This window comes from Engraulis encrasicolus, chromosome 1 (assembly GCF_034702125.1).
Source record: "Engraulis encrasicolus isolate BLACKSEA-1 chromosome 1, IST_EnEncr_1.0, whole genome shotgun sequence".
Lineage (NCBI taxonomy): Eukaryota > Metazoa > Chordata > Actinopteri > Clupeiformes > Engraulidae > Engraulis > Engraulis encrasicolus.
This window is the reverse complement of record NC_085857.1, coordinates 12,785,054-12,807,786: the sequence shown is the minus strand read 5'-3', so window position 1 is coordinate 12,807,786 and position 22,733 is coordinate 12,785,054. Positions and strand designations below refer to the sequence as shown.

At 44.5% G+C, this 22,733-nt stretch overlaps 1 protein-coding gene across 1 annotated transcript in view; it reads left to right on the top strand.

The window, feature by feature from the left end:
• The window catches only part of usp34 (ubiquitin specific peptidase 34), a 158,179-nt gene that overhangs the window by 101,501 nt on the left and 33,945 nt on the right, over positions 1-22,733 (top strand). The window contains exons 36-59 of the mRNA XM_063197771.1: positions 652-734; positions 867-907; positions 1,127-1,251; positions 2,350-2,502; positions 3,932-4,036; positions 5,345-5,400; positions 6,634-6,798; positions 7,466-7,605; positions 9,574-9,737; positions 10,207-10,272; positions 11,731-11,877; positions 12,345-12,401; positions 13,872-13,949; positions 14,728-14,822; positions 15,409-15,581; positions 16,801-16,951; positions 18,306-18,384; positions 18,927-18,980; positions 19,478-19,573; positions 19,804-19,868; positions 20,785-20,860; positions 21,062-21,109; positions 21,334-21,399; positions 22,650-22,730. Of these exons, the coding sequence (XP_063053841.1) occupies positions 652-734; positions 867-907; positions 1,127-1,251; positions 2,350-2,502; positions 3,932-4,036; positions 5,345-5,400; positions 6,634-6,798; positions 7,466-7,605; positions 9,574-9,737; positions 10,207-10,272; positions 11,731-11,877; positions 12,345-12,401; positions 13,872-13,949; positions 14,728-14,822; positions 15,409-15,581; positions 16,801-16,951; positions 18,306-18,384; positions 18,927-18,980; positions 19,478-19,573; positions 19,804-19,868; positions 20,785-20,860; positions 21,062-21,109; positions 21,334-21,399; positions 22,650-22,730 (2,364 nt within the window). The remainder of the gene's footprint in view (positions 1-651; positions 735-866; positions 908-1,126; positions 1,252-2,349; positions 2,503-3,931; positions 4,037-5,344; positions 5,401-6,633; positions 6,799-7,465; positions 7,606-9,573; positions 9,738-10,206; positions 10,273-11,730; positions 11,878-12,344; positions 12,402-13,871; positions 13,950-14,727; positions 14,823-15,408; positions 15,582-16,800; positions 16,952-18,305; positions 18,385-18,926; positions 18,981-19,477; positions 19,574-19,803; positions 19,869-20,784; positions 20,861-21,061; positions 21,110-21,333; positions 21,400-22,649; positions 22,731-22,733) is intronic.

Here is a 22,733-nt window from a genome sequence, read left to right as displayed (position 1 = left end):
AAACCCTGCCACAGGTTCCTTCCAACACAAGTGGCTCCAATAGGGTTACCGGTCTTGAGTGCTCTGTAATCAGCTGAGTCACAGCTAGTTGGATCAAATTTGTGGCAGGGTTTTAACATCCTGAACCCGGGATTGGCACCTCTGGTTATGAAGATGAATGTGGGCCTCCCTCTCTCCCCCTTGCTGATTAATACTTGTATAAGGCAGGGGTGTCAAACTCAAATTGACAGAGGGCCAAAATCAAAATCTGGAGCGAAGTCGCGGGCCAAACTCTTCTTATTTGTTGTTTTTTTTACGAAAATGAACTTAAATTGCTCATATTTAAATGTATGTTCAAACAGATTCCCATATAGTTCAAATGTGCCTGCACATACCGTATTCTGTTACATTTCAGTGTGATCTGTTTCAGTGGCCTGGGCCCACTCGTATTCTTGTGATATAGGCATGCGCATTTTCATGTTCAAATCTTAATACGCTACACATTTATGGTGTATGTGGGCCAACTGTAATACACATTTGAAATGATCTCGCGGGCCAAATAAAATGGCTCCGCGTGCCAAATTTGCCCCCCCGGCCTGAGTTTGACATCCCTGGTATAAGGTTATTGTCCGTTTAGGAAAGTGTTGATTGGTGTGTGTCCTCCCCCTGCAGGTGTTCCTGGGTCTTGTCCAGGGTACCAGCCTCATCCAGCGCCTCATCAACGTCACGTACACCTACGACAACCTGGCGCACAGGTGAGAGTGACACACAAACACGCGCAGGCATTACATGCGTATCCAAACAGCCGTTACGGTCTTGGAGATCACCCTGTCTTGACTACCGATTCCTAAAGAACCGCGGCTGATGTTCCTCTTCTATGTTCTCAGGGTTCTGAAGGCTCAGTCTGACCACAGATCACGGCATGAAGGTAAGAGTACACTCTGAAACCAATCTACTCTTTGTTCATGTTTCACTATTTGCATGTCTTCAAAGAAAAACAGTGTTTTAATCTTGTTTCGTGTGTGTGTGTGTGTGTGTGTGTGTGTGTGTGTGTGTGTGTGTGTGTGTGCGTGTGCGTGTGCGTGTGCGTGTGCGTGTGCGTGTGCGTGTGCGTGTGCGTGTGCGTGTGTGTGTGTGTGTCCTGCAGTGACACACTACTCCATGTGGCTGCTGGTGAGCTGGGCTCACTGCTGCTCTACTGTCAAGTCCAGTCTGGCCGACAGCGACCACCTGCAGGACTGGCTGAAGAAACTCACACTGCTCATCCCGGAGGTGAGGGGGGGAAGGGTGGTGTGTGTGTCTAGTGTGTGTGTGTGTCTAGTGTGTGTGTGTGTGTGTCTAGTGTGTGTGTCTAGTGTGTGTGTGTGTCTAGTGTGTGTGTGTGTGTGTCTAGTGTGTGTGTGTGTGTGTGTGTGTGTGTGTGCGCGCGCGCTCTTTTCACTAGACTAACACAGAACCACCACATAACAAGCAAAGATTATGTGAAAATGAATTCAAATGAATTTACCTTTACTGCACTTTCTGTGTTTGTTGCTCTCTTCCTGGAACTATTTTGTCAATGGAGAGCTGGATAACACTTTAGAAGAACTACCTATTCACAGCTTTATTAACACTTAATAAATAATAAACTAATTATCAACAAAATGTTTACAAATGTTTATAAATGGGCAAGAAATACTATGTTAGCAGACACAGCACAGTTGCATCTGTCCTGGAGGTTTCTCCTCCAAAGACCAGAAGTCATGAAGCCACATAAAAGTCACACAGTAGAAGTTGATTCCCACTCCACTGTGCAGTCGTAGTTTGGTTATTAGTCATTTACAAACATTTGTAAATGCTTTGTTAAATGTTAATTATTATTAATTGTTAATTAAGTGTTTATAAAGCTGTGAATAGGTAGTTATTCTAAAGTGTTACCGAGAGCTGTGCGTCAAAGGCTCCATGAGCTGCCATCTTTGTGTAAAAGTGGAACATGGAGGTCAATGAAAAGTATGCAAAACATTTTTTAAAGGATCCTCTTTGGGGGTTTTGTGCCTCTAGTGATAAGAAAGTGGAGTTTATGACAAGAAGTGAGTGTAGGGAGAGAGATGAGAGAGGATCGGCACATGACCCGGGCTGGACGCGAACCCGGTTGGCCAGCGTACTAAACCAGTAGCCTGGGAACTCCCATACTGCCTTTAGTTCTACACAATCGTTTCGATCTGAAAGACACTCTCACTTGTGATTAGGTCTGGTGTTAACCAGGCAACTAAACCAGTGCCCTACTGTTAGGCCACGGCAGGGCCAAAAGTATAAAGGTTGTGTGTTATGTTATTCCCCTGTTGAGTTTGCCTGTGTATTTAAGCGTGCGTTTCCCCTCCCGTGCTGTAGGCGGCGGTACGTCACGAGGCGTGTAACGGCCTCTACAAGCTCTCCCTGTGTGGCCTGGAGGGGGGAGAGAGCATCAACCGCTCCTTCCTGCTGCTCGCCGCCTCCACGCTGCTCAAGTTCCTGCCCGACGCACAGGCTCTCAAGCCATTCAAGGTACACACACACACACACACACACACACGCACACACACACACACACACACACACACACACACACACACACACACACACACACACACACACACACACACGCACGCTCTCGTGCGCATAGTACACACACATGCATAGTACACAGACATATACACTCCGCTCAAGTTCCTGCCTGACGCACAGGCTCTCAAGCCATTCAAGGTACACACACACACACGCACACACACACGCACACGCACGCGCGCGCACATAGTACACACACATGCATAGTACACAGACATATACACTCTGCTCAAGTTCCTGCCTGTTCCTGCCTCTCAAGCCGTTCAAGGTACACACAACACAAATACACACGTGCATAGCACACACACACACACACACACACACACACACAATCTGCTCAAGTTCTTGCACGATGCACATGCTCTCAAGTCACATACCCACGCGAACACTGTGCTGAGCAGTAGTGCGCTCATCAGACAAGCTCCCGTCACACACGCACACACACACACGCTCACACACACACACACACTTTCTTTCTCTCTCTCTCTCTCTCTCTCTCTTCCCCCCCTCTTGCTCTCTCTCTCCCTCTCCCTCCCTCTCTCCCTCCCCCCTCCCTCTCTCTCTCTCCCTTTCACTTTCCTCCCTCTCGCTTTCCTCCCTCTCTCCCTCTCTCTCTCTCTCTCTCTCTCTCTCTCTCTCTCTCTCTCTCTCTCTCTCTCTCTCTCTCTCTCTCTCTCTCTCTCCCTTTCACTTTCCTCCCTCTCGCTTTCCTCCCTCTCTCTCTCCATCTCCCCCCCTCTCTATCCCTCTTTCTCTCTCTCTCCTCACTGCCAGAGGTGTTGAATAATTAACCACCACACCCATAGGTGGCGCCCCTGATTGATTGACCCCCTCCTCAAATCAATAGCCACTCCAGAGAGATCACCTCTTTGATAGCACGGCGTGTAAACAGTACTTAGAATGCCATACGGATCAAGTGCAACACAAACAAACAGTAAATAAACAAACCGTACATAAGCAAACGGTAAATAAACAAACATGGACCACAAATATTTTTCTTTTTAAGCTCTGCCTGTGTCATGCGGGACAAGGTTAAGCTGAGTTTTCTGTTTAGAATTCAAGAGAGCATTTTGCTGTGTTGTTGATAACACTACGGACTGTGCTCCATCTTTTATAATTCAATACACGCTAGATTAAAACGATATTTCTTTCAGCAATAGCAGTGTTCCACATCAAGTGTAGAATGTTGATCAGCATTTGATTTAAAAACTGTCTTGAGTTTGAAGACTTATGAGGTGTGTGTGTGTGTGTGTGTGTGTGTGTGTGTGTGTGTGTGTCTGCGTGTGCGTGTGCGTGTGCGTGTGCGTGTGCGTGTGCGTGTGCGTGTGCGTGTGCGTGTGCGTGTGCGTGTGCGTGTGCGTGTGTGTAGATGGAGTCGTATGAGGAGGAGCCCCTGTTGCGGACGGGCTGTAAGGAATACTTCTGGCTGCTCTGCAAACTCATAGACAACATCCACGTCAAGGACGCCAGCCAGGTACCTTGTGTTTTTTTTGGGGGGGGGATTCAATGATCCCCCAAGAAAAGAATTGGTTCTTTTCTTCCTTATATATATATGTTGTCTTGTATGTTGATGTATTGTTTGTTTCAATGTTCTGTGTGGACCCCAGGAAGAGTAGCTGATATGTCTTATCAGCTAATGGGGATCCTAATAAAATATCAAATATCAAGTACCACTCAAGCTTTAAGAGGATACAAATAAATAGCAAGCGGTTGATTTGCAGCGCTACATCGCACAAGTTGAACGATTCTGAAAGATTGTATGGAAAGTACTTCTTAGATTACACTTAACTTGACCCGGCATTATACATATGGCATGACTGTGTCATAGTGTCAAAACAGTGTCATGACAGAATCATAGATGAGTCATAAACATAATGTCAACCTCATGAACGTTTTATGGTCATGAAAAGTTGACATTGTTTGGGCTGTCTTTTCCATGACTGAATGTCACTTAGTGGCAACAGTCATGAAATGACTATTTTATTTTAGTTTTGTTGTTTCCCTCCTGATGTAGTAGATATGTATGTCATGTTCACTATCACTCTGTGTAATGGATATTTGTTAATGGTTGATTAGAACAGTGGTTCTTAACCTGGGGTGCGGGCACCCCCTGGGGGTGCGCCAGAGACTTCAGGGGGTGCGCGGAATTTAATTTGGGTTGAGATTGTGACCAAAATTCAGCTTGCAGACATGGTATCTAGGCCAAATTAAGACAAAAAAACCTGTTTTGGTCCCCATTTGAAGTAATTAAGGTATTGATTAGTGTCTCACACAAGAATCATTGCCATCAACCACTTATCATCGTTTTTTTTAGTGCGTATACATGTGTAGGAGTTTGGGTTGGGGGTGCGTGGCTTGTCTTCGGCACAAGTAAGGGGGTGCGTTAAGAAAAAAAGGTTAAGAACCACTGGATTAGAAGAACCACAAAAAGAATACAATGCAGCCTATGTTGTGTTTGTCGCCACGCTGTGTGGCTGGTATTTGTAATTTAAAATGCACAATTGAGAGACAGCCCAGGAAGAAAGCTAATGCTAAAAGCAAAAGCTAATGGGGCTCTAATAAAAGCAAACAAACAAACAAACAAACAAAATGTTTGACATGGGCATAATGTTTATGACTGCGTTACAACACACTGTTATGACACTGTCATGTCATGCCTATGGTGCCAGCGTCACCACAAGTTAAGTGTCACCGTAAAGTATAATATGCCGTTGAATGTTAACATTTGTAGCATTTGTGAGTGTGGAGTGGATCCCTGACTCTGTCCTCTGATGTTTTCTAGACCACGCTGCTGGACCTGGATGCGCTGGCCAGGCACCTTGCAGACTGCATACGCAGGTAAGATGGTCTCCCGAGTGACAAGTGTTAAAGGGACAGTTTGGTCAATTTCAACATGCAGTTGTAATGCTCACACTACCCTGGACTTGTCAGTACCTGAGATTTTTTTTCTTCTTCTTCTTCCGCCGTTTCCGAGATCCTGGTCATTGTAATGGGGGCAGCTCTTTGTTTACATTTCAAAAAAACATTTTTATTTATTCCCAAAAACATCCAAAAGGTTATAAAACATCAGCAGACAACTATCAAACAGCAGTACCTTTTGGGAAAATATTTGGAGTTGGCATATGTTTCATTTTTAAAAAATGTAAACAAACGCTGCCCCCATTAGAATTGCTCATATCTCGGAAACGGCTGAAGAAGAAGAAAAATGTGGCATCACCAGGTACTGACAAGTCAAGGGTAGCGTGAGCAATACAACTGCATGTTGAAATTGACCAAACTGTCCCTTTAACGTTACAGCAATCAGAATGTAAACTAGTGGTGTCAACAATAATTGATTCATCGATGCATTGCAATGTGGGGCAGGACAATTCAATAGTCGTTTAGGCAAACGCCATAATCGATGCGGCATTTTTTTTTCAACTGTTAATTACTTCCATGGGTATTTCCAGACGAAATGAACGTTAGATTGAATTGAAGCACTTCAAAGCATTGAAACACTGCAGGATTGATGCAATAAAAAGTTGCTCAGTATCTGACTGCTTGTATTGCCTCATTACTGATTAAAAAATGGCCTTGATCTGAGTAGATATAGAATGCATAGCCATGCGTCGTAGAATCGTTACCTCCCGAATTGTAATGGAATTGAATGGTTAGGGCAGTGCCAATGCACACCACTAATGGAAACTATTGTTATGAGTAATAGTAGTTGTAGCATTATTGATTCATGCAATTCTTACAGAAGTTGTTGATGTGGAAATATTGTTATTAAATAACTCCCTGTGTTTACCGATGAGACCCTGGATGAGTAGGAGGTACTGTAGCAATGTAGGACTAGTTCATCGGGAGTAACTAAGCAACCTTCGCTAAAGTAACATTAATCAAGTAACAGTTACAATGGCATCCACCCTCCCCCAATGAAGAGCTCACCGCTGTTTGCTTGCCTTCGCCCCATTTCACTCCCATCATTGGAAAGAAGGGCAACGTTCGCTTCATGTGCCCCAATTCCCGTGCAAGTGTCTTTGGCGTAACCTTATGAGTGTTTCCTCGTGTGTCCGTCCTGTGTCTCCGCAGCCGTGAGATCCTGGACCAGCAGGAGGGTGCGATGGAGGACGACGGTCTGACGGGCCTCCTGCGGCTAGCCACCAGCGTGCTGAAGCACAAGCCGCCCTTCAAGTTCTCGCGCGACGGCCAGGAGTTCCTGCGGGACACCCACGACCTGCTGTTCCTGCTGCCCAGGTAGCCCCCTTTTTATTAAGCATATTTTAACTACAGTAAACGGCCCTCGAGACATAGGTTCCTGACCCCTGCATTAAATTGATACTGTACCATTTTTGGAAATAAGCTCATATTGCACCCCCCCTTAAGTTAAATGATTGCGTCTTGTCTTTCTCCTGTGCTTTCAACCGTTCTCTGAGTATGGCAGTGCAAAGTTTTCCTTCAAGCTAGCAGTTAACATTGAATCCTATGACTCAATGTTAATTGCTTGCTTGGAGATAAAATTTGCACTGCCATACTCAGAGAACGGTTGAAAGTACAGGCGCAAGGCAACACTTAATCAATTAACTTATGGGGGGGGTGTAATATGAGCTTATTTCCAAAAATGGTACAGTATCACATTAAGCATATTTTAACTTGCTCTGCACTGAAAATGAAAAGGCAGCAGTTTTTTAGGAAAGATACTGTTTTTGATATTTTTAATAAGGTCCCACCTTTAAAGGTTTCAAACTTTTTTTTAGAATGTATTGATGTTTAAAAACGTATTTAATCTCTTTATTTATATGGTTGTTAGTTTTGTAAATGTGATGCGATGTTTTTTCTATCTGTATTGGCCATGATATAGCCATAGCTGCTGAAATGGCAATAAATGTAAACAATCAATCAGTCAATCAATCCTGTTGCCCAGCCTCAACGACCGCCGGCAGCCCAAGTGCAAGTCCCACGCGGCCCGCGCCGCCGCCTACGACCTCCTGGTGGAGATGGTGAAGGGCTCGCTCGACAACTACCGCCTGCTGCACAACTGGGTCATGGCACAGCACATGCAGGGTAAGGATGAGGGGACTTTTTTGGGGATGTTGGCAGGGTTGGCTGATGAGGGTTTTGGGAAAGGGTTGATTTCAGGACACAAAAGTTCAAAGACTATTATCGTCCAATTATGACTGCTATATTTCAATTCAATTCTTCACTTTGATATGGACCATGCATTTTGTGTCTGATGTAAATAAACAACAGTATAGAAGTAGCGTTAGCAGTGATGACTTTTAGTGAGAAAAGTTTCTGTCAAAGGGGTGCCAGATGGGAGAGAGAGAAGCTTTAATTTAACTGAGTACAGTACCAATTCAGACTTTTTTTTCAGCTTTGATGACTGTTGGCTGAAAGTTAGTCCATGAATCACTGAGTCATAAAGCCCACAGAGTGGCGTCAAACGGTGTGAGCACTGTGTGAACAAAGTGTTAGATTGCCGTGTTGACGCAGATTCAGACAAGTTTCTGTTTAGGACTCTTTTAATTGAGGGCCGGTTTTCAGTACAGACTGAGTGTACGTCTGATGAACTCACCAGAGTAGCATGTCTTGCCGTTTTCAATGCCAATTAGTACCACCTGGATCATAGCCAATCAGACTTGATTTAACACAGAGTATTTTTTGGTTTTCTTGACCTCAGGACAGTTGGATATTGGTGTCAAAAGTGGGTCACTGCAGCAATCGAGTTTTGGTTTCAAAGTTTTCTGCATTTCATTCCAGTGTGTATGTCTTGTGAATTCACATAACAAGTACCTGTCTTAAAGGGACAGTTTGGTCAATTTCAACATGCAGTTGTAATGCTCACACTACCCTGGACTTGTCAGTGCCTGAGATTTTTTCTTCTTCTTCTTCAGCCGTTTCCGAGATCCTGGTCATTGTAATGGGGGCAGCTCTTTGTTTACATTTCAAAAAAACATTTTTATTTATTCCCAAAAACATCCAAAAGGTTATAAAACATCAGCAGACAACTAGCAAACAGCAGTACCTTTTGGAAAAATATTTGGAGTTGGCCTATGTTTCATTTTTAAAAAATGTAAACAAACGCTGCCCCCATTACAATTGCTCATATCTCGGAAAGGGCTGAGCCGAAAAATGTGGCATCACCAGGTACTGACAAGTCAAGGGTAGCGTGAGCAATACAACTGCATGTTGAAATTGACCAAACTGTCCCTTTAAGTGTCAGTGACGACCAGCCAATTGACTTTCATTTACCACAGAGTAACAAAGAGGACAGTTGGAAATGGGCATAACTTAGCTGAAAAGTGGGTCACCACTGCAGGAGAGCTAACCTGTTACCGTTTTAGGGCAGCTAACTCTTGTGTAACCCACTTACATTTTATTGAGGCTAACAGTGGGAGAAACCAGACAGGATGATTATGCATACTGACAAAAAAGGAGAAATGAAATATGTATGCAGGCAGCGTCTTGTTATCCTGGCGGGGGCGAGACGGCAAACAAGCTCACTTTCTCTGAAAAGTTGATCCTGTATTTTTAAGGCTGCCAAGTTTTTTGTCAAATAAGTAAACTTTGAGATTGTATGTATTGCTCTGCGACTGGTGGCTTTATCCTTCCCTGATGAAGAAGATGAAGACCCCCTCCCTAACCATTAGGACACGGTTGCCCCAATTGATTCAACTGTCTGCCTCTCTCTCTCTCTCTCTCTCTCTCTCTCTCTCTCTCTCTCTCTCTCTCTCTCTCTCTCTCTCTCTCTCTCTCTCTCTCTCTCTCTCTCTCCTTCCCCCCCCATATCTATCCTTCTCCCTCTTTATCCCCCATACCCCTTCATGCTGCATATAAGTGGGAGTACTGGCCGCATGTGCAAGCATTTGATATCATTGATTTAATTGCAATGTATCTGTCTGTCTCTCTCTTTCTCTCTTTCTCTCTCTCTCTCTCTCTCTCTCTCTCTCTCTCTCTGTCTGTCTGTCTGTCTCTCTCTCTCTCTCTCTCTCTCTCTCTCTCTCACTCTCCCCCTCCTCTCTCTCCCCATAGCCTCCCATGCAGCGTATAAGTGGGACTACTGGCCGCATGACGACGTGCGTGCGGAGTGCCGCTTCGTGGGGCTGACCAACCTGGGGGCCACCTGCTACCTGGCCTCCACCATCCAGCAGCTCTATATGATCCCAGAAGCCAGACAGGCCGTATTTACTGCCAAGGTACACACACACACACACACACACACACACACACACACACACACACACACACACACACACACACACACACACACACACACACACACACACACACACACACACACACACACACACCTGCTACCTGCCAGACAGGCCGTATTTACTGCCAAGGTGTGTATCCATATGCAAAACACACACACTCCAGGGACTGTAACCAATACCCCGAAAAATAATTACTAAGTCGCTTTGGATTAAAAAAAATAAGTGTCAGCTAAGTGTAATGTACAGCTAAGTGTGTAATGCACTTTAAGTGGGATGGGGGGGCTGGGGGGGTCAAGCACTGGTGTCACTTTTACCTCTTATTGCTCTTTACTTGAAAACCTGCTGCTACTAAGTATTGTACCCCAAATACAATTTCGTTGCCTTTTTGACGATGACAATAAATTCTTGAATCAATGTAATGTATGACTTCACTTCTCTGTGTGTGCAGTACTCTGAGGAGATCAAGCACAAGACCACCCTGCTGGAGCTGCAGAAGATGTTCACATATCTCATGGTGAGACGACACGTCCAATAGGCACATACATGTCAGTCATCCAAAATAAGCTTAATAACGTTAAAGGGACACTGTGCAGGAAATGGTCCAAAAAGGTAATGCAACTATGCTGATCATTGAAACTGGGCTGCCTATTGCCAAATTTAATCTTTACATGAAAGTTAGCTAAGTAATAAACAAATATTTTCTAGTATGGTCCAAGTACAGTCATTTTTGCAGCTAAAATTGGCTATTTTTGGAAATTCAAAATGGCGGACCATGGAGAAGATCCCCCTTTTCATGTATGAAAAGTGCAATTTTTCCAGTCATAATGAATACTTAGAATTTGATGCTGATGGTAAGTATTCATGAAAAAGGTAACATTAGTGAATGGGCAGCATGAATTCTGGAAATAAACAACTAAAAATCTCACACAGTGTCCCTTTAAACACAAGATGGCTGGTGGCTCACAGTCTTCTTGGATGAAGGGGGTCAGTTCAATTCAACAAAAAAAGTTGTAATCCAGGCTACTCCAAGTGATGATGAGGAAGGGATGCAAAAAGTCACAAAGCCCTGATGAAGACCTGTGCGGTCGAAACATGTTGGCTTTTTTAATCATGTTTTAGCCATGAGATAATGAAGGCTTTTTAAATCGCTTCCTCATTTTCACTTGCAGTTGCCTGTATTATCCCTTTTTTGTTGAAGCTTTATAACGTGCTCAACTCAACAAAACAAAAGTAGGAAAGAGCAACTGGGTGCTCATTCCGTGGGCACTACTCAAAATAAAAGAGAGAGTACAGCACTCCTAGTGGCTTGTAATTTAAAACGTCTGACAGGCAATAAAGTACAAGCAGCAAGGAGTGTTGTCCTGTTTCCATTATTTTGAACATTACCATGCCATGGGCCTGAATATGCCATGCCATGGGCCTGAATATGCCATGCCATGGGCCTGAAATTTTTCTATGTTGTTTGTTGTTCTACCCACAATCTTCACCCTCTTCTCTTCACTATCCTCTTCCACCTCACTCTTCCTACTCTCCCTCTTCATCTTCCTCCCCTGTATCCTCCTCCTTCTCTTCTCCTCCTTCTTTCTCCTCATCCTTCTCTTCCTCTCCCTCTCCCTCCTCCTTCCTCCTCTTCCTCCTCCTCCTGCTCTTTCTCCTTCCTCCTTCCTCTTCCTCACACTCTTCTTTATCCTCCTCCTCATCTTCCTCCTCTTCCTCCTCCTTCATCCTCCTTCATCCTGCTCTTCTTCCTCCTTCTCTTCTTCCTCCTCTTTCCTTCTCTTCTCTTCCTCCTCCTTCCCATCCTCATCTTCTTCATTTTCATCTCTCTCCTCCTCCTCCTCTTCCTCCTCCTCCTCTTTCCTTCTCTACTCCTCCTCCTCCTTCCCATCCTCATCTCCATTTTCATCTCCCTCTTCCTCCTCCTCTTCCTCCTCGTCCTCCTCCTCCTCCTCCTCTCCTTCCTCTTCCCCAGGAGAGTGAGCGTAAGGCGTATAACCCGCGGCCGTTCTGCAAGACCTACACCATGGACAAGCAGCCGCTCAACACGGGGGAGCAGAAGGACATGACCGAGTTCTTCACCGACCTCATCACCAAGATCGAGGAGATGTCACAGGACCTGGTAAGACACTCTGTTCTGTGTGTGTGTGTGTGTGTCTGTGTCTGTGTCTGTTTCTGTGTGTGTGTGTGTGTGTGTGTGTGTGTGTGTTTGTGCGCGTGTGTGTGTGTCTGCATGAGTGTGTGTCCGCATGCATAAGTGTGTGTGTGTGTGTGTGTGTGTGTGTGTGTGTGTGTGTGTGTGTGTGTGTGTGTGTGTGTGTGTGTGTGTGCGTGTGTATGCCTGCTTGAGTGCGTGTGCCTGCTTGAGTGCGTGTGCCTGCTTGAGTGTGTCTCTGCGCATGTCTGTGTTTGCGTGTGTGTCTGGTGTCTGATGTCTGTGTCCTGTCTGTCTGTTTGAGTGTGTGTGTGTGAAGTAATGTGCTTTTATTGATTTAACTTTTTTGTACCACTTTTTACGGTGCATCTTGTTGTATAATATTTCAGTGTTACTGTGTTGCTCACTGTTGTATCTATGATTTTGTCTTGCAGAAAAACACAGTGAAGACGTTATTTGGTGGAGTCATCACAAACAATGTAGTGTCGCTGGTGAGATGACTTTTTTTCTCCGCTTTTCTCTGTTGAACACCTGCCAGTGTTTGGGTTTTTAGCAGTGGTCAAAATGCTGTAATGGCTTGCATGCCCACGGGTAGGGATGCACGATGTCAAAAATTCCGGCCGATACCGATATCCGATATTGATATTGTGGTTTTGGCCGATAACCGATATTAACCGATACCGATGTTTTTCTTTCTTTTTTTTTTAAAGAGATGACAATGATGCAAACAAACACAATTTTTGAATGTCCTATTATTTACAAAAACACTTTTTTAACTACCTGTGATAAAATTAGATGGAAAATAGGACAAACTAGAAGACAAACAATGAAAGTCACTGTCAATTCCAATCTTTTAGAACCGTAACATATGAAAAAAAACATCGGCGTTAACATCGGCCCAGTTTTACCCATCGGACCGATGTCCGATGTGTTGAGAAATGTCAAATATCGGCCGATACCGATACATCTGGCCGATACATCGTGCATCCCTAACCACGGGGACCCCGGTTCGAGTCCGGCTGGGGTCATTTCCCGGCCCTGCCCCATCTCTCTCTTCCAATCGTTTCCTGTCTACTCTCGTACTGTAATAATAAAGGCCAAAAAGCCCCAAAAAATACATGGAGAAAAAAAATGCTGTATTAAAATAAAAGTTTGGGGCGGGGAGAGTATGTGACCATTTTGTGTGTACTGTGGAATACTATGTATTTCAGTGTGCATCTACATTTACTGTGGGTAGCCGTGGTAGAATGGTTAGGGAGTTGAACTAATAGATCACAGGGTTGCAGGTTTAATCCCCACCCTTACCAATCTGCTGAGGTACCTTTGAGCAAGGACCTAAGCCCAAGGACCTAAACCCACACTGCTCCAGGGACTGTAACCAATACCCTGCCATATCTTTAAGTCATGTAATGTAATGTACTGTGAGTGGATGATAATACATGGTGGGTCGCTAGGCTGCTACGCCGGCGATCCGGTTTCGATTCCGGCCTGGGTCCTTTGCCGACCCTTCCCCGTCTCTCTCTCTCCCACTCGCTTCCTGGCCATATCTTAAAGGGACACTGTGTGAGCTTTTCAGTTGTTTATTTTCAGAATTCATGCTGCCCATTCACTAATGTTACCTTTTTCATGAATACTTACCACCACCATCAAATTCTAAGTATTCATTGTGACTGGGAAAATAGCATTTTTCATACATGAAAAGGGGGATCTTCTCCATAGCCATTTTTAGCTGTAAAAATGACTCTGCTTGTACCCTACTAGAAAATATTTGTTTATTACTTGGTAAACTTTCGTGTAAAGATCGAATTTGGCAATAGGCAGCCCAGCTTCAATGAGCAGCATAGTTGCAGTACCTTTTTTGACCATTTCCTGCACAGTGTACCTTTAAGTCTTGTCACTTAAATAAAGACAAAAAGCTCAAAAATAAATCCTTTTTTTTTTTTTTTTCATTTTCCCATCAGGACTGTGACCACGTGAGCCAGACTGCTGAGGAGTTTTACACGGTCAGGTGTCAGGTGGCCGACATGAAGAACATCTATGTGAGTGGATCTTTTCTGCTTCCGCTTTTCTCGCTCTCACCTCTCACTGACTAACACATTCACTTCCCCTTGTTTTGTTTTTGTAATGCTTCTTCTGTACTCAGATGGATTTATGGATGCGTGGAAGTAAAAAATATATGCCATTATGTGACATACAGATGTGTGTGTGTGTGTGTATGTGGGTGGGTGTGGATGAGTGTCGTAACGTGTGTGGGTGTGTCATAACGTGTGTGTGTGCGTCCGTGCATATGTGTTTGTGTGTGTGTGATGATGGTTTGTGTGGGTGCGTGCGCTTGTGTGCGTGCGCTTGTGTCGGGAAACCACTAGCCACAATGGCTAGCAAGTAAAAAAGTTAATGTCAAGTCCTTGTGTGTGTGCACTTGTGTGTGTGTGTGTGTGTGTGTGTTGCCTGTGTGTGTGTGTGTGTGTGTGTGTGTGTGTGTGTGTGTGTGTGTGTGTTGTGTGTGTGTGTGTGTGTGTGTGTGTGTGTGTGTGTGTGTGTGTGTGTGTGTGTGTGTATGTGTGTGTGTGTGTGTGTGTGTGTGTGTGGTTGCGCGCGCGTGTGTGTGTGGTTGCGCGCGCGTGTGTGTGTGGTTGCGCGCGTGTGTGTGTGTGGTTGCGCGTGTGTGTGTGTGTGTGTGTGTGTGTGTGTGTGGTTGCGCGCGTGTGTGTGTGTGGTTGCGCGTGTGTGTGTGTGTGTGTGTGCTTGCGCGCATGCGTTAAAATGATGTGTGTTTGTGTGTTCTAATGGTGTGTCCTCCCTTGGTGTCCTCTGCAGGAGTCCCTGGACGAGGTGACCATCAAGGACACTCTGGAAGGGGACAACATGTACACCTGCTCCCAGTGCGGCAAGAAGGTCCGCGCAGAGAAGAGGTCAGGACAAGTGTTTGTGTTTGTGTTTGTGTGTCGGTGTGCATGCATTTTGTCTTCAATGACTTGTAACCCACCGCAGATTTCATATCAGCAGTCTTTATTTTTAGATAAACTTTGTGGTTTAACACACCATGTTGAATATCTTTTGCCTTTTTTATGTGTTTAGCATCACCTTTTTTCATGCCTTCTTTTACCTACTCTCCTGTACCTATGTCCTTGCTTTACCCTCCACATGCTTCTCTTCATCACTTCTTTCCATTAGTTTAGCTTCTTGCTAGCTCGCTCTCTCTCTCTCTCTCACACTCTCTCGCTCTCGCTCTCTCTCACTCTTTCTCGCGCGCGCTTTCTCCCCCCCTTCCTCTCTCTCTCTCTCTCTCTCGCTCGCTCTCTCTCTCTCTCTCTCTCTCTCTCTCTCTCTCTCTCTCTCTCTCTCTCTCCACCTCTCCCTTCATCCATTCAAGAAGCTGCCGTGTACTCTGAGCACCATGCGCTATACCTTCAACATGACGACAAATTAATTAATCTCTCTCTCTTTCGTTCTCCTTCCCCTTCTCCTCTCAATCCCTCTCTCCATCCCTCCCTCCAGGGCGTGTTTTAAGAAGCTGCCGCGTATCCTGAGCTTCAACACCATGCGCTACACCTTCAACATGGTGACTATGATGAAGGAGAAGGTCAACACCCACTTCTCCTTCCCCCTGCGGCTGGACATGACGCCCTACACCGAGGACCTGCTCATGGCCAAGGGGGACAGGAAGGAAGGTCAGCACACTTCCTGTTAGGGATGTAAATAAAATTGAAATGTATCGATGTATCGGAAGTATCAGCTGGCGATTTAATCGAATCGCATCATATCGTGGGGCATTCTTTAAGAACCTAGCTCCATAACACAATGGTAGTGGAAAAGTAATTGGAAAAAATTGAATCGAACCGAATCGCATCGTATCGTGGGGAATTCTTAGGTATCGAAAAAAAATCGAAACCCTGATTTAAGAAATCGATTTTAGCGTATCGTATCGTCATGAAGGCTGTGATTTACAACCTTACTTCCTGTTAAGTTGAAAGCCACAACTCCAACTCCCATTGTCATTGTGACACAGCACTCCACAGCACACAAGTGAACACTGCACACAACGAGTTTGCATTTATGCCTCACCCGTGCAAGGGGGCAGCTCCCAATGGAGCGGTACCAGTGCGGTGGGGCGGTACCATGCTCAGGGTACCTCAGTCATGGAGGAGGATGGGGGAGCGCACTGGTTAATTATTCCACCCACCAACCTGCCGGGTTAACTGAGCCATTTCAATTCCATACCGAGAGCACTAGATACAGCATCCCTGATTTATAATTGTTTTAAATGATTTTCTTTTCTTTTACTCTATCTTATTTTGTTTTATTTTATTTGTATTTGTTTTATCAGACCACAGTAAATTTGACATTTTAATGTTGTAATCATGTGCTGCCTCTTGGCCAGGACGCCCTTGCAAAAGCGATAATTACAGGGTTCCCACTGGTGCTTGAATTCCTTGAAAATGCTTGAATTTCAATTAAGTGATTTCGAGGTTGAGAAAATGCTTGAATTTGTGGTGAAGTCCTTGAAACAGCTTGAAATTTGTGTCAATTCAAACCCAGTACGCCAAATAATAGAAATACATTGTTTAAGTATATCAATTTTAGGGTGTCGAATGGCAAATCCCATCTGACATTTGACTACCTCAGATTTATTTATTAGAATGCAAGAAATTGCTTCTTAAAAACACAAAATTTTCTGGGGGAGGACCCCCACACCCCCTTCCTGCGACCTATTAAAGGTGCTGGAAAACTGAAAATTTGGTGCTTGAAGGTGCTTGAAAATTGCTTGAATTTTTTCATTAAAAAGGGGTGGGAACCCTGTAATTAATCTCAATGGGTCTTTTCTCCTGGTTAAATAAATAAATAAATAAAAACATGAACAAACGTTGTGTTGATATCCGTCCCTGTCAGGTTTCCGCGAGGACGGCGATGCGAAGGCGACGGAGAGCTACGAGTACGACCTGATCGGGGTGACGGTGCACACGGGCACGGCAGACGGCGGCCATTACTACAGCTTCATCAGAGACATCATCAACCCCCACGCCTACAAGAACAACAAGTGGTAAGGAGATTATAAATACTACAGCTTTATTAGACCTCACCAACCCCCATGCCTACAAGAACAACAAGTGGTGAGGAGATTGTAAATACTATAGCTTCATCAGAGACATCATCAACCCCAACACATACAAGAATAACTTGTGGTGAGGAGATTATAAATACTACAGCTTTATTAGAGACATCATAAGAGATAAGATAACCCTTTATTGTCTCTACAAGAGAGATATTTTGCTTGGGCATGAGCGTGTGATATAATACCAAAAAGAAAAACAGTACAGTAGACAGACAGATAATACACATGTACACTAAACAAGGAAACATGTAAACATGTAAACAGACAGCTGTTGTTCGTATCCTACTTCATCAACCCCCACGCCTACAAGAACACAGACTGATAGTATTCAGGCTCCATGCCTGATTTCAGGCTTGACAGAGTTTGCAAAAATAAAAACATTGATAATAATTAGCCATTAGGTTATTCTTATCTCATAAAGTGTTACAGGTTCAGGGTATTCTTCTACTATCAGGCTTGAATAATGGTCATACACAGACTATTAAATGTTTGAATAATGTGTCAAAATAGGCCTACGTTACGTCACTATGCAGTATCTTGTCGTCGTCGTTAGAGCAGGGGGAAAAGTTCAGGCTCAGGATTTTTTTTCACTATCACCCCTGAGAACAACAAGTGGTGAGGAGATACATGGGTTACACTTTACTTGACGTCGACGTCATATGTATGACAGTCTGTATTGTCGAAAGAGTGTCATGACATTCATGGGCGAGAGTCAAACATTATGTCAATGTCATTAATGTTTTTATGGTCATGAAAAGTCGACATTGTGATTGCCGTTTTGTGCATAACCGAATGTCACTTACTGACAATGGTTATGACATTGACATAATGTTTATGACACATGCATGACTGCGGTAAGACACTTTTATGACACTGTATTATGAATTAAAGTGTTACCGATACATTTTCGGAGTGAGGAGTGCACTTGAAATCCTTTTTTTTTTTGGTGATGTTTTATTCCATGGTAGGATTACGTTTCCGCCATTGTCTTGACGAGCGTTGCGTGAAATGTACACAAGCTTACTGTTATAACTGATGTCACTTCCCTCCGTGTGTGTGCGTGTGCGTGTGTGTGTGTGTGTGTGTGTGTGTGTGTGTGTGTGTGCGTGTGCGTGTGCGTGCGCGCATGCGCGCGTGCGTGTCTTCTATTGACCACTGTGGTACCAACTATCTTGTTCATGCCTGAGTATCTTTGCCACTGGTAAAGTTGTGTCTATGGAAACTCAGTTTTGAATTGTGGGAACAAATAAAGAGGTAAAATGTGTTTGTGTGTGTGTTTCAGGTACCTATTTAACGATGCCGAGGTGAAGCCCTTTGACTCAGCGCAGCTGGCATCCGAGTGCTTTGGAGGAGAGATGACGGTGAGGACGGACACACACACACACACACACACACACACACACACACACACACACACACACACACACATACACACACACATACACACACACACACACACACACACACACACACGCACACGCACACGCACACACAGACACGCACACACAGACACGCGCACACACAGACACGCGCACACACAGACACGCGCACACACAGACACGCGCACACACAGACACGCGCACACACAGACACGCGCACACACAGAGACGCGCGCACACACAGAGACGCGCGCACACAGACACGCGCACACACAGACACGCGCACACACAGACACGCACGCACACACAGACACGCACGCACACACAGACACGCACACACACAGACACGCACACACACAGACACGCACACACACAGACACACACAGACACACACACAGACATGCGCGAGTTACTGGCCAATTACACAAACCACAAGAGAGCATTGGAAGTGTTTTGTATATGCAGTACAGTGGCTCAATATTTGTTTTGAGGAACTTGTGAACCTCGTTTTTTTTTTTTTTCAGACCAAGACGTACGACTCGGTTACGGACAAGTTCATGGATTTCTCTTTTGAAAAGGTACAATTTCCTCCGTTTTCATCAGTGTTTGAACTGTCAGCCGCTGTTTCTGACTTTGCCACTGACAACTAAACTTTTCTTCAACTTCTGTGGTAAACACTGTCTGTTATGGGTTATTTTGTCATTGTGTTATTCAATGTGGGGCAGCCATGGCTCAGTGGTTAGAGCGCTGGGCTTTAGATCAGAGGTTTGCAGATTCAAATCCCATCCTAACCAGCACCTTCATCCATGGCTTAAGTGCCCTTGAGCAAGGCACCTAACCCCACATGGCTCTAGGGCCTGTAACCAATACCCTGAACCTAAAATAAGAGTAAGTGGCTTTGGATACAAGCGTCAGCTAAGTGTAATATAATGTAATGTAATAATAATAATGTAATGTCATATAATGTAATTCATTCTCTCTCTCTCTCTCTCTCTCTCTCTCTCTCTCTCTCTCTCTCTCTCTCTCTCTCTCTCTCTCTCTCTCTCTCTCTCTCTCTCTCTCTCTCTCTCTATAGACCCATAGTGCCTACATGTTGTTTTATAAGCGGGTGGAGTTGGAGGAGGAGAATGGGAAGGACTTTAACTTCGATGTCTCTCCTGATCTGCTGGAGGTTTGTGTCTAATACATGTAGTGAATAGTGATGTCTAAATAGAATAAATATAATGTGTCTACGCAATATAAAACAAGGCGTCCATGCACTGAAATAAAATGATATTCTGCCATTACTTCTACATTGTAGTTTTACTCATCCACTCATCAACCGTGTACACGCCACTTAATATCTAATCAAAGCTCTATACATGTAATTATACAATGAATTGGTTGTCCTTTGTCTTCCAGTGGATCTGGCATGATAACATGCAGTTTCTCCAGGACAAGAATATTTTTGAGCACACTTACTTTGGGTAAGCGCATGTTCTTATATTGTCTCTTTGCCTCATCACTGCATCACTTCCAAACCACGTCTTTGGAAAGCATGTGCTATAATCTCTATTTAAAGGGACACAGTGCGGGAAATGATCAAAAAGGGTACTGCAACTAAGCTGCTCATTTAAACTGGGCTGCCTATTGCCAAATTTGATCTTTACGTGGAAGTTTACTAAGTAGTAAACTAATACTCTCTAGTATGGTCCAAGTACAGTCATTTTTGCAGCTAGTAATGGCTATTTCTGGAGATTCAAAATGGCGGACTATGGAAAAGATCCCCCTTTTCATGTATGAAAAGTGCAATTTTTACTTCGAATTTGATGGTGGTGGTAAGTATTCATGAAAAAGGTAACATTAGTGAATGGGCAGCATGAATTCTGGAAATAAGCAACTAAAAATCTCACACAGTGTCCCTTTAAGAACTGTGTTAATCATTAGGCGATAGTGTGAGCGCGTCTCCTCCACTTTACTGTAATCTCTATTTGCCTTTTCTTGGTCTCCTCTCTGTGCACTCTCCCCTCACTCTCCCTCCTCCCTTCTTCTTCTCCTATCCTTTCTCCTCTGCATGATCTTTTCCTTCTCTTATATCCTTTCTCGTCTCTATCCTCTCCCTCTTCCTCTCCCTCTCCTCTTCCCCCTTTCCTTCTCCTTTTCATATTCATCCTCTTCCTCCTCCTCTTCCTCCTCTCCTCCTCTCCATCTTCATCTCCTCCTCTTTCTCTCTTCCTCTCTTTTCCTATCCTCTCCTCTTCCTCCTTCTTCCCTCCATCCTCTCTTCTTTGCCTCTTCCTCTCCTCCTCTCCTTCCTCTTCATCATATCCTCCTCTTCCTCCTTCTCTCCTCTTCATCATATCCTCCTCTTCCTCCTTCTCTCCTCTTCCTCTTCCTCTGCAGGTTCATGTGGCAGCTGTGCAGCAGCATCCCGAGCACTTTACCGGACCCCAAAGCCATCTCACTCATGACTGCCAAGGTAACACACACACACACGCACACACACACACACACACACACACACACACACACACACACACACACACACACACACGCACACGCACGCGCGCGCGCGCACGCAAGTTAATGAAATATAATGTATCATGACATTTAAACTTGATGCTATCATTACACTCTGTTTACACCCGGCACTCATTTTGTCCCTCTTCTCCACCTGTAGCTCAGCACATCGTTTGTGTTGGAGACTTTCATCCACTCCAAAGAGAAGGTAAGCAAGCGGTCATCCTTTAATATTGTACAATGCCATCTTATCCAATCTTTTATGTATTGTGTGCTCACACGTGTTATCTAGTTTTGTATTAATAGTAATTGATCGCTTTTGTTTTGTTTTGATCATGTAATTTGCTCTCGGTAGATTACTTTGGTATGTGACTGAGATTTGAACGCTATCATCTTGACTGAAATGTCTCGTCTCCTCTCCCCTCTCCATAGCCTACTATGCTGCAGTGGATCGAGCTCCTGACCAAACAGTTCAACAACAGCCAGGCGGCCTGTGAGGTAATACCAGCAGTGCTGTGTAACCAGAGATTCTTTAAGTAGAGAGATATGCCAATGTAATAGATTGCTATGGGCACCTAACATGACCAGGTTCCGGTCTGCCTAAAGGGGCGTGTCATAATACTCCTAGCATTGAATAGAACAGTCCTTAGGTCTGCCTAGGTCTGCCTAAAGGGGGATTCTCCCCCCCCCTCCCCCTTGCAATAATAGAACCCGGAAACAATGGGCCAATGGAACCTCTCTCTCTCTCTACTCTCTCTGTGTGTAACGCTCCACGTATATGCCTTGTACAAGCATGCTTTTTTTCGAAGTCATTAGAAATTCCTTATTGTCCAGCATTTATTAAAATGCAAAAACAAAACCCTTGGACAGCATATAAAATCAACACACAATGTGCTCTGTGTATCGCCACTGACCAGCAGAAACAGTGTTATCGCTACTCTCTGTTACATCTCCTCCCAAATGTCTGTCATGGAACCAGTCCAACCATGACCGCGACTTCTCAATCCAACTGAGCATGTTGAAAATGTCCCGAAGCAGACCTACGGGCCTCGTCCTCCGAACCCCCTCAAGCGTACTGAGACAAGCCGAGCTGATCATTACAGAGTTTCTTCAACTCCTCCTGATACCCAACTGTCGGGTTGATTTGGACATAGGTGCCAGAAAGGGGGATGCAGTGGGGTATTTGCATCCCCACTTTTGGGCTGCCTAAATGAGGCTTTCTCAACGTTTACTGCAGACAAATGAGTGGAAGGCAGCAGCAGTAACATTGTTTAGAAATGAAGAATGAAGAAAAAGAAATGCAACCGCATTGACCGCAACCGCACCAACAGCATTTCCACCTGAATGACAAGCTCACTGGAATAATATCCAATGGTCTGTTCAACTAACAGAGTTGTGCAAAAGTGCGTGTTTGACTTGTAACATCTGCTGCATAGACGTAGCCAGGGGTGGGCCTGGGCCCACCCACTTCACATCCAAGCCCACCCCATTTACACTTGACAGTCAACTGTTGCCTCATTGAACTATAATTTATGGCATAGCACTGAGCGATAATTAATCATTTTGACAAAAGTCTGGTTCATCTTCTGCGATATCTATGATTTTTCAATTTCAAAGTATCATATTTGAGCACGATATTATAATATCTACCTATATGCTTTCGGGTTGGCCCCGTCCGATTTTTTTCTGGGCCCACCTGTTTTATTATTTCTGCCTACGCCCCTGATCTGCTGTGCTCTGCTCTGCAGTGGTTCTTGGATCGGATGGCGGATGACAACTGGTGGCCCATGCAGATCCTTATCAAGTGTCCCAATCAGATCGTACGTCAGGTG